General features: G+C 45.5%; 2 protein-coding genes across 7 annotated transcripts in view; one reads left to right on the top strand and one right to left on the bottom strand.

The window, feature by feature from the left end:
• The window catches only part of LOC128770299 (voltage-dependent calcium channel subunit alpha-2/delta-4-like), a 58,866-nt gene extending 53,318 nt beyond the window's left edge, over positions 1 to 5,548 (top strand). For 3 of the 5 annotated variants that reach the window (XM_053884557.1, XM_053884558.1, XM_053884556.1), the window contains 8 exons: positions 778 to 853; positions 952 to 1,004; positions 1,958 to 2,013; positions 2,224 to 2,244; positions 2,325 to 2,442; positions 2,919 to 3,039; positions 3,179 to 3,256; positions 3,672 to 5,548. In XM_053884557.1, the coding sequence (XP_053740532.1) occupies positions 778 to 853; positions 952 to 1,004; positions 1,958 to 2,013; positions 2,224 to 2,244; positions 2,325 to 2,442; positions 2,919 to 3,039; positions 3,179 to 3,256; positions 3,672 to 3,773 (625 nt within the window). In that variant the 3' untranslated portion in view covers positions 3,774 to 5,548. The remainder of the gene's footprint in view (positions 1 to 777; positions 854 to 951; positions 1,005 to 1,957; positions 2,014 to 2,223; positions 2,245 to 2,324; positions 2,443 to 2,918; positions 3,040 to 3,178; positions 3,257 to 3,671) is intronic. The other 2 variants (XM_053884560.1, XM_053884559.1) reach the window with 1 other exon arrangement.
• Positions 5,490 to 14,449, bottom strand: LOC128770301 (AFG3-like protein 1). Of its 2 annotated transcripts, none has more exons than XM_053884561.1 (16): positions 14,189 to 14,449; positions 13,099 to 13,183; positions 11,812 to 11,900; positions 10,993 to 11,142; positions 10,479 to 10,550; positions 9,777 to 9,901; positions 9,391 to 9,661; positions 9,148 to 9,285; positions 8,612 to 8,765; positions 8,433 to 8,540; positions 8,224 to 8,349; positions 8,043 to 8,153; positions 6,976 to 7,091; positions 6,673 to 6,873; positions 6,315 to 6,509; positions 5,490 to 6,256 (listed from the first exon to the last, which is right to left on the bottom strand). In XM_053884561.1, exons 1-16 carry the CDS (start codon positions 14,318 to 14,320, stop codon positions 6,032 to 6,034), a joined length of 2,298 nt encoding a protein of 765 aa, XP_053740536.1. In that variant the 5' UTR covers positions 14,321 to 14,449; the 3' UTR covers positions 5,490 to 6,031. The 2 variants fall into 2 exon arrangements, with proteins under 2 accessions (XP_053740536.1, XP_053740537.1); XM_053884562.1 differs by having other exon boundaries at positions 13,099 to 13,180.
• Positions 14,450 to 14,653: the final 204 nt, after the last annotated feature.

Below are 14,653 nucleotides of genomic sequence, written 5' to 3'. Positions count from 1 at the left end.
TTATGCAGCGAGATTAATAAGTCATGAGTCATAAACTGTTTTTGTTGCTACTTCCTACAGTGTCTGCAGACTTGTGCAGCAAGGGCGATACTCCAGTGTCAGTGTTTACTGCTGTGATGGACGCGGCGCTGCGCTGTGTCTGTACCATGGGTCTGTCAGTGCTTTGGTCCACAGTGACGTGCACGGAACACGTCTGAGCGCGCTTAATTAGCTGTGTGTCATTTGTCCCTCCAAAGTCATTACTTTCGCCCCTAAACACCGTCGCTGCTTCCTTTCCATCCATGGATTCTATCGATCACTTCACCTTACTCACTAAACCACAGTGTTTGATGAGTGCTGCGACGCAGCCGTGTTTTCTGGCCTTTAGTGAAGGGCCAGTGAGGCTTCATGAAACAGTGTCCTTAGTTTCAGAGCCCACTAGATGGCACTCTCTGCTCAAAAAAATCTTTGGAAATGAACAACCATTTCAATGAAACTTCCCTCGTTTTTAAACCAACAGCGCCACCTACTGAGCTCTAAAAATAAGGACACTGTTTCATGAAGCCTCACTGGCCCATCACTGCTTGCCTTAGACAGTCATGCATACATGCATATTTTAGAACAGTCTGATGCCACTGTCTGCATATTTACCTTGACTAGCCGCTGACCTTGACTTTTTCTTGGAGCTTAAAGTCGCTAGTATCAAAAACTAAACATAAGTTTCAATATTTTTAAATCAGACAATTTATTTCTGACCACGTGACCAGAAGAGTTCATTTCTTTCGTTGTGTCTGCCAGAGTGTCTCTGTTCGACTACCAGGCGATGTGTAAGAACAGTCACCATCACGCCAGCAGCGCACGGCGGCTCTTCAATGTGAGTGTCTCCACCTGTCGCAGAGCTCCTACCTTTACGTTGTTTAGATCTCCCTGTGCATGATTTTACATTTTCATCTCTCCTCCTCTGTCCTACAGCCGTTCTACGCCTTCTTGGCAATGATCCGCTGGTTCTTCACAAACACACTCATGTGAGTAAACCTGACCATTCTGCCATCAAATCTGGAGCGGAGCACTTTGTATTTTGTAAAGTGAAAAGTTAATGTTCCCCAGGTGGCCATGCCAATTCCAGAACATAGTCGAATACCACGTGTTGCATTTTTAGGTGGAAACAGACCAATTATGGTCACCAAAAATGCGACAAGTTTGAAAAACATTGGTGGATATTATAGACTATGTTTAACAAAACTCTAAAGGTGTTCCAACTTCAGAGGAATCACACTCCTCAGCCTCCCTCTTAAGGTCTACTCTATGGTGCTGGAGAGGTGTTGTTGAACCTCAGATCGCAGAGGAACAAAGTGGGTTCTGTCCTGGCCGCAGGACTGCAATCGACTGGGTTGTTGGAGGTGCTTTGGGAGTACGGGGTGTGAGGCTGTCTGTATTCCAGGAGCGGGAGTTGTGTCTGGATACTTGGGTGCAAGTCCGATGTGGGTTGGTCTCTGCCAGGGTGGTGCTCTGTTTTTGGTTTACATGGACAGGATTTCGAGGCACAACGCTGCTGGGGACAGTTTGCAGTTTGGTGGCCTGAGGATCCAGTCACTTGTAAAGTAGTAGTAAGTAAAGTAAAGACAATATTGTCACAATATTGTCGGGAAGTCTAGCCCTGGTTCATCAGACCTCTGCAGCCAGTCGACCCAGCCGTGATCTGTTCCTCACTGTCTGTATCAGGTGCCATCCTGAGGCTTTCTCTGTCTCCTCAGTGTTCAATGGAGTCACTGCCCCTTCACAATCTTACTGAACTCCCTGACTCAAGGGAGTGAGTGATTTACTAAAGTAAATATACTAAAAAATGATAAATAAGTTCTTAAAGAGGGGCATATCATACGACCCAAACACAGGGTGAAGTTATACAACAGTCAAACGGAGATCATGTTCCAACCACTGAAGTGTTCAGGCGTTCAACCCAAACGTTATTTCTGCTCAGGTTCTTGTTGGACTTCAACTTCTGTGGCCTCTGGCACTCCGATTACTTCGTGGACGGTAAGTCTGATGCGTTACAGTGTCCTACACTGTCATATTGGATATGAAGAAACGAAAGGACCATAGTCTCAAATGGACTTTCAGTTCACCTAGAATAAACAAATTCTGTTTGATATGAACTGTTTAATGCCTCATCTACTGTACCTGCCTGCCTTGATCATCTTCATCATCATCTTCATCTTCACCCATCGGTCATCTTCATCACACCAGCCAAAGCTGGTTACCACACATGTGAGTGCCATCATGTCATGCGACAGTTCAAGAGAGGATCAAAGATCGATAAATGTTGTGTGTGTGTGTGTGTGTGGCAGCTCATAAAACCAAGAAGGTGGACGCCATGCAGCCGTGTGACACAGCATACCCCGGCTTCCTGTACGACTCCAGTATCAAGGAAGCCAACAGCCTCATAAAGTGCGGCCGATGCCAGAAGTAAGAAACACCAACATGGCATCACACCTGGCCAAGATTCAAGCAGGTCTGGCGGCGCAGCGTACCAGCCTCGGGCTGTCGCAGCTCAACCCTTTTTGTGTCAAGGACCGGACAACAATGGCTGACTGTGTTCGCCTGCACCATCACTGGCCCACACTGGTCCCACACCCAGACCCAAGTGATGTTTACAAGTGTTGAGACGTCACCTGAACATGCTCCAGATGGGGAGCAGTGGGTCACAAATACCACATTATTTGGGTTCCAGAAGACTAACAACAGCACTGATGGCTACAGTGCAAACATCCTATCAATAAAAAAAAGTTTTTTCCTTTCATTGGCCTAAAGCCACTGAAAACCACATAAAGTGGACAATGATCGTACACAGGATGGTCACACACTGTGTTGTCTTCTGTTGTCACGTCGGTTCACGTCATGTTCACAGATGAAGACAGAAACATGTGTTGTGTCCGCCTCAGGATGTTCGTGGTGCAGCAGGTTCCCGACACCAACCTGGTGATGGTGGTGACCGAGGCGGACTGCGACTGTTCCCGTCAGTACGGACCCATTCCCCTCGAGGCCAAGGAGATCAAATATATCCTTTCAAGTGAGGTTTGAAAGTCTGTTTCAGGGAAGGTGAGGAGTTGTTCAGTTGTCCCACAGCAGGACATGAAGGTTGTTGGTTTAGCAGCCTGTGAGCGTGAAGACGAAAGTTTTCCCTGACGGCAGTGAACATAACGCCACAGTGAAGTGCAACAGGATGAAGTCACAGAAAGTGCGACGGCGCCCCACATCATGCCACGCATACCACCCCAAGGTCAGTTTACTGCACCTGTACAGCAAGCCTGACAACTGCGCCTAAATATACATGACTAAAATGAAAAATTGTCCTTCAGTTTCCTCAAGTAACAACCTTTCTTTTCTGGGAAGTTTCTACATTAAAGGCAGGTCATTTGTGACAGCTTCAACACTGCACTTCCTACAGTAGGTCAGGAGTCATCTGAGGAGGGATAGTGTTTGGTCCCCACTAGTCAGTATTGAATTTTGAGCGAGCTGGGCCACCTAAAATGGCTTGGCAGGCCAGGTTTGGCCCCCGGGCCTCGAGTTTGACACATATCAAATGCTCTTCCTAAATTTCACGCTCACTTATTTTGGTCACCTACCGACCAGAAAGTGGTCTGAGAAAGAAGAGCGTAGCGTGCTGAGTGTTCTGTCTCTTGGTTGGTTGACAGGAAAACGCCAAGGACTGCGGACGCGCGTCCAGCATCGCGCTGTCCCTCGTGCTCTTCTGCGGCTCCCTCTCCTTCTCACTGCTCATCCTCCGCTGGACGTAACCGCGGCGACCCCTCACGCGACCTCAAGTGAAGCAGCGTGACTGAAGACTCGAATGTGGGACGAGAAATTTGCGGATAAAAGGGCTATTTTAATGCGTTTTCGACTGTTCGGCAGAGGAGAGAGACTGTTTTGATTTCAGACGCTCATTGAGGATGTGGCGCCCTCTGCTGGGCCAACATGACGAGTGCAGCTTTTTCTGTCCAAATGTTGCCATTACACTTGAATGTAGTTTTTTATATATATATATATAGACAGCGGATGTGTGAGAGTTTTATATGAAGCACTAACGTTCACTGATATGTGGAGCTCTGAAGAAGCCAAATAACCTGTCCGTCATGTAGTCTGAGGCAAACTCGTTCAGAACCCATGGAACCAGCTTTGACCCATTGTAGTCGTCGCGCTGCTCTTTGTCGACATGTGTTCTGGCTTGACTGTTTGACCTCTGCAGCTTTGTGTCATATGCGATTTGTGGTTTTTCTACTGGGATGCAGGTCAGATTGTAGATTCCAGTTGCAGTTTGATCAATTCTTAGATGTGTGACACCGGAACCCAGTGGAGCATGTTTCTGTTTGTACAGTACTGAAGTTATTTACTGGAGAAAATAGCATTTTTTCACCCCAAATCTCAAATGTTTGGCTTTGGAGTTTGGCTGGTCACCGGTTCCAGGATATATTTACCTGCTCACCGCTCCGTCACCAGTAAGTAAAATGGTTCTGATCAGATTTCATTTCTCACTAACATGGCGACGGCATCTCACTGCAGTTCATGTCAGTCTGAAAGAAGAGCTGGCTGCACCTCCCAGCTGGGATGTTTGGCTCAGTGAAGGGCTCTGGATGATGGGAGGGCTTCACTTCAGAGAGGAATTGAAAAGGTTGCCTCATCCCTGAACTGGAGGGGGGGGGGGAATATCACAATTTTTCTATCATGTATTCATCCGTATTGTCGATCACTAATCAAAACCACTTCTATTTACCACGGAGGCTGCCAACGTGAATTCATTTCTAACCGTGCCAACATTACTGAAGAACAGATGCGCGTGTCAATTTAGCACTGAATCAGTCATTTTCACTTTTGTATCCAAGGTGTAAAATGGCGATGCAGGCTACATCACCTTTATTTGCTGTTTCTCAATCACTCAAAATAACTCTGAACTGAACCTTTCATATGGTCAAAGAGGTTCATACATCAATGTTTTTTTTTTGTTCTGAACTGTTCTGCAGATACAAGCGTCCAGGTGTTTTTATGAATGTACAGCAGAGGGCGCTATTTTTCGCCACATTTCTGTCGCTCATCTCAGCTAACTACCTCTTAACTCTGGAGCATGCAGAAATATGAATAAAACTAGCTCATGTGATGGTTAGCCAGGTCGCGTGCGAATGCACCAAACTTATCCACAGACTTCATGTTGGCTTTTACCCAGCGTGTCATGTGACTGTCTAAGCTTGTGACGTATTATAAATGAAATATTCAACATTGGCTTTTCTTATATATTTAGCTCTGTTAATGATTTTCAAACTCATATTTAGGAATTCTTGTGTGTCTGAGACGCACCTGGGTTTTGAGTCTAAAAGTTTTAGAATTCCGCATTCAAGTGAAATCCTTCAAATTCAACAGCGTTGCAGAACTTTCTCACGTAAAATGATTTGTAATGTCGCTGCAGTTTTTTGTCTTGTCTGCTAGCAAGAGAAAACAATGAGGGGATATGAGTGTGAGCATTTTAAAAAGCACAATATTTATTTGAAATTGTGACATATTTCAATAAACTGTCCTTCTGAAAAAGTCTCAGTTGACGGTTTATTCTTCAAGTTCACAGATGCTCTGAGACGTTCACTGACAGAACAGCGAAGCATCGTTGATTTCAAAAAGTTCCTTAGTTCATAAACGTAAGTCTTAAAAAATGCTTCGCGAATCTGACACAGAACTCAGAAGAAGCCAAGCCTCCGGAGCTAAACTCTCTCTTCTTCAAATAAATACCAAACAAGAAAATTCACGTGTAAATGTACAAGATTTACACTCGGTGGAGGAACCGGACTCATGGTCAGCGAGCGGGAAATTAAAATGATGTTGCAGCAGGTGGTTTTAACTCCCCAGGTGAGCTTCGATGAAGTCAACACAATTCGGCAAAATTAAATAACTCACAGCTGAAACCTTGATCACATGGTGCAGTCATGATTTTTGGCAGAAATGACAATATTCTTCCTCCAGAGTTGAACAATCAGCCGTGTGGTGAGAGGCGAACACTGTCCTTGGTTGGTTTCTATGCCACCTGCTTGTCCTGAGCTGGCCCCGCCTCCTCTGCCTCCGCTGGACGCTCCTGGTTCCAGTCTTTCAGACCGTCGGGCAGGCTGGTGTCCTCCTCGAAGCTCCCCGTTCCCTCCACAAACTCCTCATAGGTGGACTTCTCCTCGAAGGGTCGCGGGCCCAGCAGCTCCACCATGTCCGCCTTGTCCAGCACCTCCTTCTGCAGCAGACGCTGGCCCACCTGAGGTCAGAGGAGGGGTCAGCTACCTCATGCGACACTTGATTTTGAGGCGCCTCACCTTCTCCACCAGATCCTTCTTCTCCTGGATGAGCTGCAGCGTTCGCTCGTACGCTCGGTCCACCAACTCTCGCACCTCGGAGTCAATGAGTTCCGCCGTGGCTTCGCTGTACGGTTTCTCCAGAACCATCTCGCCCTGCCGCGGCAGGTCGAACGACACCTGACCCACTTTCTCACTCATGCCGAACTGAACCACCTGAGCAGGACGGAGCACATGGTTGTCATGGAAACATCACTAGCCAGTCAGTTGACATGTGCTTGCCTCGGCTCTATTTGTTAGCTGTGCACGAGTCCATGCAGTCGCCCGGTACTTGTGTGCACCAGGTGTCATCCATCCATCAGAGAGTGTGTGTGTGTACCTGAGCATATGCAGACTGCGTGACCTTCTTCAGGTCATCCTGAGCCCCCGTGGTGATCCTCTGGAAGAAGACCTGCTCGGCCACACGGCCCCCCAGCATCATGCACATCCTGTCAAACAGCTGCTCCCTGCTGTACAGGTACTGCTCCCTGGGCAGGTACTGAGCGTAGCCCAGACCCTTCCCCCGTGGGATGATGGACACCTGCATTTCAAATATACTTTGGTCTCCCCTCTCAGATCAAGCGTCACACATCCACGTCCACGGGTCAGATCAGAGCCACAGGCCTGTGAGGTGGGTTGCTACCTTCAGGAGAGGGTCTGCATGCTGCAGAAACCAGCCCACGATGGCGTGTCCGGCCTCATGGTACGCCACCGTCTTCTTCTCTGTGGGCTGCAGCACCTGAGTCTTCTTCTCCAGACCTGCAGCAGACACACACCCGTCACCCTCTGAGATGGGACGTCAGATGGCGCCAGTAAATACTGCTCCGTCGTCTTGTCTGAACTCGGGATTTTTGCTGCTGATCGCTGATACCGATGAGCCAGAGTGCCGATCACATGGATTGACAATGAATTTGTAATCTAAATGATGAGACCTTCTGTGTAGATGACGTGAAAAATGAACCATTAAATCATTAATTCAGACACATTTTTACATACCTCTTCAAGGAGGCAAAAAAAATAAACAAACCTTGTAGAACGCAGCAACTATTCTGTGAAAAGAGCAACTGAAAAACATTGAATTTAATGTGAGATGTTGCAGTTCGTTGAATCTCCTGGGACTCTGCAATGTCTGTGAAATATTTAGATACTGCATTGCATTTATGAACGTTTCCACTCTGGATGTTTTCAAAGGTTTCGGATTCATGTGGCTCACAAACACTGCACCTGATTCCATAACGGCAACGGACCCGGTCCTTTCCTGTGCTCCATCAAGTGCTGGTGCATTAAATGCTGTTTCATTTGAAGGCACTTCCCTGCACAGCATATTCCCATGCATGAGCTGCAGGATGCAAACTTTACTTGACAGATTGACCTTCACATCACACGGACATCGGCTGACCATGATCAGTGACCGATAGATCGCAGCATCTCTCGTCTGCACACAAGTGCGACTATTTCACTTCAATGCTTACATTTAAGAGTAATGAGCGGAGGCTAATAAGGAGCATATTTGGGGTGGGTACAAGTAACAAACCTTATTATTTGGGCAACACAGAGCAGCCATGACGGCGAGCCAACAAGCTGGTGCACAAACCTCCTCCTCACTGACACCCCGCCCCTCACTCCGCCATTTTAAGCTCTACCATGTTAAACAGAGGCCAGATCAGGTGTTGCAACATGAAGTGCGTGGGTTGACCATGTGACTCTGACCTCCGATGACGCGGTCTATCGCCTGCTCGAAGTGCTTGCTGTTGACGGAAGGATTGAGATGTCTGGCTGCGATCAGCGCCGCCTCGTTGCACACATTAGCGATGTCGGCTCCTGCAACAGAACGGCAACATTCACGCTGGTGTCTCCGTGTGTGACCTGTCGCAAGCGGAACTGGTCCCACCAGTGAACCCCGGTGTAGCAGCCGCCATCTTCCTGGCCAGGTTGTCTTTGTCCAGCTCAGGGTCCAGCTTGATGGGTCGCAGGTGGACTTTAAAGATGGACGCTCTGCCCTTGATATCAGGGGGACCTGCCGAGCGACACGGGTTTGATATATCATCCAGAATACCAGACCTTTCATCCAATACATCACTCATGTGTCAGACCACTTACCGATGTAGATCTGTCGGTCGAAGCGGCCCGGCCTCATGAGGGCGGGGTCTAAGATGTCTGGTCGGTTGGTTCCAGCCAGTACCACCACATTAGTGGCTGTGTTGAAGCCTTAACATGAAAAACCATGAGATTAAAACCATCTGCCACAGCAGATCTTCAGGCCCCGCCCACCAGCGCACCATCCATCTCCACCAGAAGCTGATTCAGAGTGTTCTCCTGCTCACTCTGCCCGCCAAAGTTTCCGCCGCCTCTCTTCCGCCCGACCGCATCAATTTCGTCAATGAAGAGGATGCAGGGCGCGTTCTTCCTCGCCATGGCAAACATGTCCCTCACCTGGAGGAGGAAAGGTCTCAACTCTCAACTCTCGTGATCATTAAAATCACTGATTCCTTGCCAAAATTAAATATCGGCGGTGAGACAACAATATTTACTTTTTAAGTTTTCATTGATGGAACCATCTTTTGACTTTCATTTGACTTTGACTTGGAATCAGATCCTACGACTGATCATCCAAAAATCAAACAAAACAAAAAAAAAATCACCTGCCACTCAAACTAGATCTTTCACTAACCTGGTGAAGCTCACCACTTTTCTTCTGATGGATTTATTATCTCCACATTTATGAATTTTACCGCCCGAAAAGTCATGGATTCACTGCATTTTGTTTGGATCAAACTAAATCTTTCTGTGAAACCCCCATGTCTCTCCGACTCACCCGGGCAGGACCGACTCCCACGAACATCTCCAGGAACTCGGAGCCGTTGACTGTGATGAACGGCACGTTGGCTTCTCCTGCTGTGGCCTTAGCAAGGAGCGTTTTCCCAGTCCCTGGAGGTCCAGACAGCACGGCACCCTGCGAGGCACAGTCACAGGTCATTTGACATGAAGAGGAGCATGAGCCTTCCCCTTCCCCCCCTCCATAACGGCAAACATTTGTGAGTGTGTTGTGGGTCAGCACCTTGGGGATCTTGGCTCCAAGGTCCTGGTACTGCTGCGGGTTCTTTAAGAAGTTGACAAACTCCAGGATCTCCAGCTTGGCCTCCTCACAGCCGGCAACGTCCTTGAACTTAACCTCGATGTTGTCCTTCATCATCTTGGCAGTGGACTCGCTCATGCTGAAGGGTCCGCCTCGGCCCATGCCAGGACCTCCACCCAACGGTCCCCGCCGCAGGCTGAAGAGCAAGAAGCTCATCAGCAGCAGGGTGGGGATCAGGCTCATGAGGAAGGTTCTGCGAGGGAACAGAGCAACTGCTTTTGAGCAAGGCACTAAAGGAGCGGGCGGGGAGAGCAGTGAATGAAATCAGATCAGTGAGATGACCATCAGCCGACACAAGTCAGACTCACCCGTCGCTCTCAGTGCTGTAGATGACCACTGGCTTGTGTGCAGCCTCCAGGCCCAGCTCTGCATGCGCTGCCTCCAGGTTCCTTTCAAATGTGTCCACACTGCCGATGTTGAACCAGGCGTAGTTCTGCACCAAACACACCTCACTAACATCTCTGACCATTTTTGGGGTTATTAACACTTTAGAAATGTACTCATTTTTGTAAAACCGTTTCATTTAATGAGATCAGAATCATCTTCATTGCCAATGTCAGCGAGGATCCCACCAACTGGGAAAGTGCTTCAGTATTGCAATAATGAAAATATATGGCCAAAATATATCATTAAACCCCAGATAATATGTATCTGGATTATTCCCGGGCAATGACAGATATAGTAGACATGAATGCATGCTCAGGGGTTTTGCCTACTTGTAGTTAACATGTGCATAGCACTGATGCGGACTAGCACATATGGGACATGGATGATGCGTTCATGCTTTCCCTTGGAGAGAATCACTTTTTTTTTTTTTAAACAAAGCAAAATAAGATTGATAATGCGAAAGATTTCAACTTGACTTAAAATGACGCAGCTGAAGGAAAACTAGAAACAGAAGGCAAGCTTCAATTATTCTGACTTATGTGCAGCTGATATTATACAGTGTATCTTCCAAATAAAAACTAAGCAACACATGCAAATGTATGGTTCAGTAGGCTTGAACTTACTGATTCAGCATCAGCTCCCGGCACCAGGATGACCCTGACGTACTGTTTGTTGACCACCTCCAGCCGATCCACCTTAAAAGAGACGACAAGGACTGTAAATAATTTTACATCATGCTGCAACAGCACAGTTCAGGCATTCAATAGCGTGTCACTTATAATGAAAACCCTTGTTCAGTTTAATTTGACAAGAGATTCTGACCTCTGCATCCCAACCAACAACCTTTTATATGTTGCCATCCCGTCTGCTAGTTCGTAGTAATGGTTGACAGTTAAGTACAGAAAAAGGAAAATGCATTTTCTCTCCCAGTTTAAGTTTAAGCTAGTTAAAAAGCAAATCATTTATTAACATAAAAAAACAAGAGGACAAGAAAATCTGCACACAGTTAGCACGATGATTCTGATGAATAAGCAGACACTTACTGGAAAGAGGTGTACACAAAGGCAAAATCAGGGTCAGCAAAAGTAGAGAATTGTTTCTCACGCAAACATAAAAACAGGCCATCGATCTACGTACAATTCCTCTGCCCAGGTAGCGGTGGACAAAGTCCTTCCAGCTGATCTCTCGGCTGCCGTCTCTGAAGTACAAGTACAGCATGGTGGCAGAAACTCCAGCGGCTGTGATCACGAGGTAGCGGAAGTCTTTCTCATCCCAGGGGAAGTCACCCTGAGGGGAAACACACATATTCAGTACTTAACAAGGACTAAAGCTGGATCAACCATTTCATCAATAAGAAAAAAAGTTGATTCTGTCAATTGAGTTGTAATTACACAACATAAAACACGTTAATTAGCCTCTAATATTAAATACAATTTTTTAATCACAGATGCTGCATTTGCATTTGGGAGCAGGTATGACATGTATCCTCTGCCATATCATGATACTACACGCATATAAGCAAGAGAACATTTTTTTGCACCTTCAGTCTTTTTAAGTTCATTTTTAAGCATGAAAGCCGCAGGATTTTTCATGATTATGAGAAACATTTGCCCTAAAATAAGTGTGATTATAGTTCGCATCTGAATGTTACCACAAAACACAGACTTTCATGGATATTATGAAAAGGACTGCGCACACTAAAACACATGCTAGCACATGCTATAAACAGCACAGCTAACAACAATCAGAAGTGCTTTATCAAGAGAGCATGCAAAGATCTGCCTTGTTCGACACGACTCGATATATACATTTAATCATTTTGTATCCAGAACTTGACACATGGTTGCAGAAAATGATGTGAGAAGGTCAACGTTAAACACAACAGAGAAGAAAAGACTTGGCTACGTATCCAAAAATGTCAAATCAAAATATGCACAACCTCCTGGTGCCACAAACCTTTTGTATTCGGCTCCACCAGTCTTTTCCTCCTCCTCTCTTTCCTCCACCCGATTTTCCACCTCCTGATGTTCCCCCACCTTTGCCATCTTGAAGGCCGACAAATGAGATTAAAACGCCGTCAAAAACAAGTAGTTCACATTTACATGTATATCTGCATCACGCATATCTGAGCAATTGAACCAGGACTTATAAAAAAGTGACTCATCAACTAGCCAACATTGGACCTGACTAGAAAGGCGATACCAGTAATTCTGGAGGTAAAGTAACATAACATTTGTTCAAAACATAAATTTATGTTGTGTTTTCGATTGTTTGCATCCATGCCAAGCCAATATAATTTGTTAGATGAAAGAATTGCGTCACGAGATTTTAGAGCTTTATTAATCCCAAGGGAAATTGTGTTCGTAACATGCTCTGTACACAACATATGACAATAAATTAAAAATAAATAATATTATAAAGTGCAAAAAAGCTATACTAAAAGAAACAATGTGAACAATGTGCCAGAAAACGCAGTTCAAGAAGAATCCTTCATTGTAATTTTCTCAGAGATGAATTGTACGTTTTTATTCCCACAGGAAGAAAGGACCTCCTGTGGCGCTCAGTGTTTGACATGGCTAGTCTGTTGGTCCATGTGCTTCTGTATTGTAGCAGGAGCTGGTGGAGGGGGTGGGTCATGTTGTCCAGGATGCTCCTTAGTTTCAGGAGCATCCTTCTCTCCATAACCGTCTCCAAGGAGTCCAGTTTCACCCCCACCACATCACTAGCTTTGCGGATGAGTTTGTTAGTGTCCGCCAGCGTTAATCTGCTGCCCCAGTAAACCACAGCGAACAGAATTGCACTGGCACCACCGACTCATAAAACATCCTCAGCATGGTCCCACAGACATTCAGCATAATTTCATAGCATGACATGATGGATACAATTGTCATCTTATTTGCGAATTCATCCACACCATGCTTGGGTTGAAATTAGGGCTATAAATAACAACTATGACTAGTCACCCACTATATAACTTGTTGGCATATGATGGGTTGACAAACACGCGACTTATGATTATAGGGATGTAAACAGTAAACACTTCTATAGTTTAAAATTGTGCATTGAAACTTAATATTTTAATTGCTTCAAGTAGTTTGATATCCTGATAGTCCGGAAGCGTCAGCAGTTGGGGACTCATCGATTAGTTGTGTACAGTTGACACTGTCAAATAATCATTGGAACCCTATTTGGAAATGGAACAGCTCTAAAATTGGGTTTACGAGACCTTCACCTTCCACTCACCTTTGGGTTCTGTTGAATACCACCGTCGCCGAGCCGATTGGAACCGATGACATGACAGGAAGTTATCTGAGCCTCCGATGATCTTCTGGTTCACACAGCCAGACAGCATACGCATAATAATGGAACACATAAAAAATACTATGTTAAACATGATCTCAGATGATGTGGAAAGCACACTGATGAACATCATGAATTGAATTGTACGCTTTTCCTACCTTTGCCTTACCTTTAAATACAAATAACTATGACTATTTCCCATTACAGTGAAGGATTCTTTGGCACGTTTTTTCTGTTCACTCTGTCCTTGAATCTGCTTTTTCTTGCGCATTGTTTCTAAGCTCTTTTGTATAGCTTTTTGCACTTTATAATATTATTTCTGTTTTACTGTGATATGTTGGGTACAGAGCATGTTACGAAAATAATTCCCTCAGGGATTAATAAAGTTTTCTGATTCTGATTAGTAGTCGGCCGCAAATAATAATCATTCGTGTCGTAACTTACACAGGAATGCACTGTCATTGACTAGACATGCCGTTGAAAACAGATGCAGTCTAGGGTTATACATGTGAAGTTACATGAGCGGGTGTCACTAACGCGGGTCCTGTTGGTGTTTAGGTAACAACTGAAGCTAGCAGAGCTCGGTAGCATAACAAAAATCTATAGGCGGAGGCGGTATTTTTTAAGACAACGTTTCACTTCTCAAGTGACGTCGCATTTTCTTCTAAATACCTGCTTCATTGAGAACCCCCGCGTTCTTTAACAGCAAATATATTGATCGTTTGAAACTACCATGACGACTGATCAATGAACTCATACCTGACACATACTTAATGAAACTTACATTCGAAAACATACTTAACTGGTGGCGTTGTGACGTATGTATCCTAACACTGGTGTTAAACAGTGACATTACAAACAGGTTGCGATTATTAAATAATCTACCAATGATTCGCCTTAACAGGTCTGTTCATCCATTTAAGAGAACGCCATTGGTTAGGTTCAACAATCGTGTCAACAGTCTCACAACACGGGTGCGATGCGTATTCCAGCATTTGAATCAACACACCAATAACTGGCCGCCAGAACTTACCGGCCCATAGGACCGAGAATGTCCGCCTGCGATTAGCCGGCCAGCGGTCACGGTTGGGAGTCGCGCCCGGGCACCTGCGGACCTACACAGCGGCAGAGCGGCTGACGAGAGAAGCCTCAACAACTGAGACATCCTCCACGCACCGCAAAGCCAATAACCTGCGTGAAAAAGACTATATTGTAGACTGTCTAAGCCTCAAAGCACCGACTCCATCTCCGTGTTATTGACTACATAAGTTCAGCGTGTAATGTCAGTGGGCTGGTGATGATGTAAGGCGTCTTGAGGCTGACTCTATGAGTGCCTGACCGTAATTTTAAAGAGATTAAATAATTTTAGAATACAAACATTTATATTCAGTTTAAATCCTAAATTTACAATTGTAAATTAGGTTATTAGTTATTATTAATAGACTATAATGTGCGTAGTTAACTTATTGTTTTGTGTTTAAGTTCAGGCACCACACAG

The sequence above is a fragment of the Synchiropus splendidus genome, chromosome 14, assembly GCF_027744825.2.
Source record: "Synchiropus splendidus isolate RoL2022-P1 chromosome 14, RoL_Sspl_1.0, whole genome shotgun sequence".
In the NCBI taxonomy this organism is placed as follows: domain Eukaryota; kingdom Metazoa; phylum Chordata; class Actinopteri; order Syngnathiformes; family Callionymidae; genus Synchiropus; species Synchiropus splendidus.
This window is presented reverse-complemented; position numbering and strand designations above follow the sequence as displayed.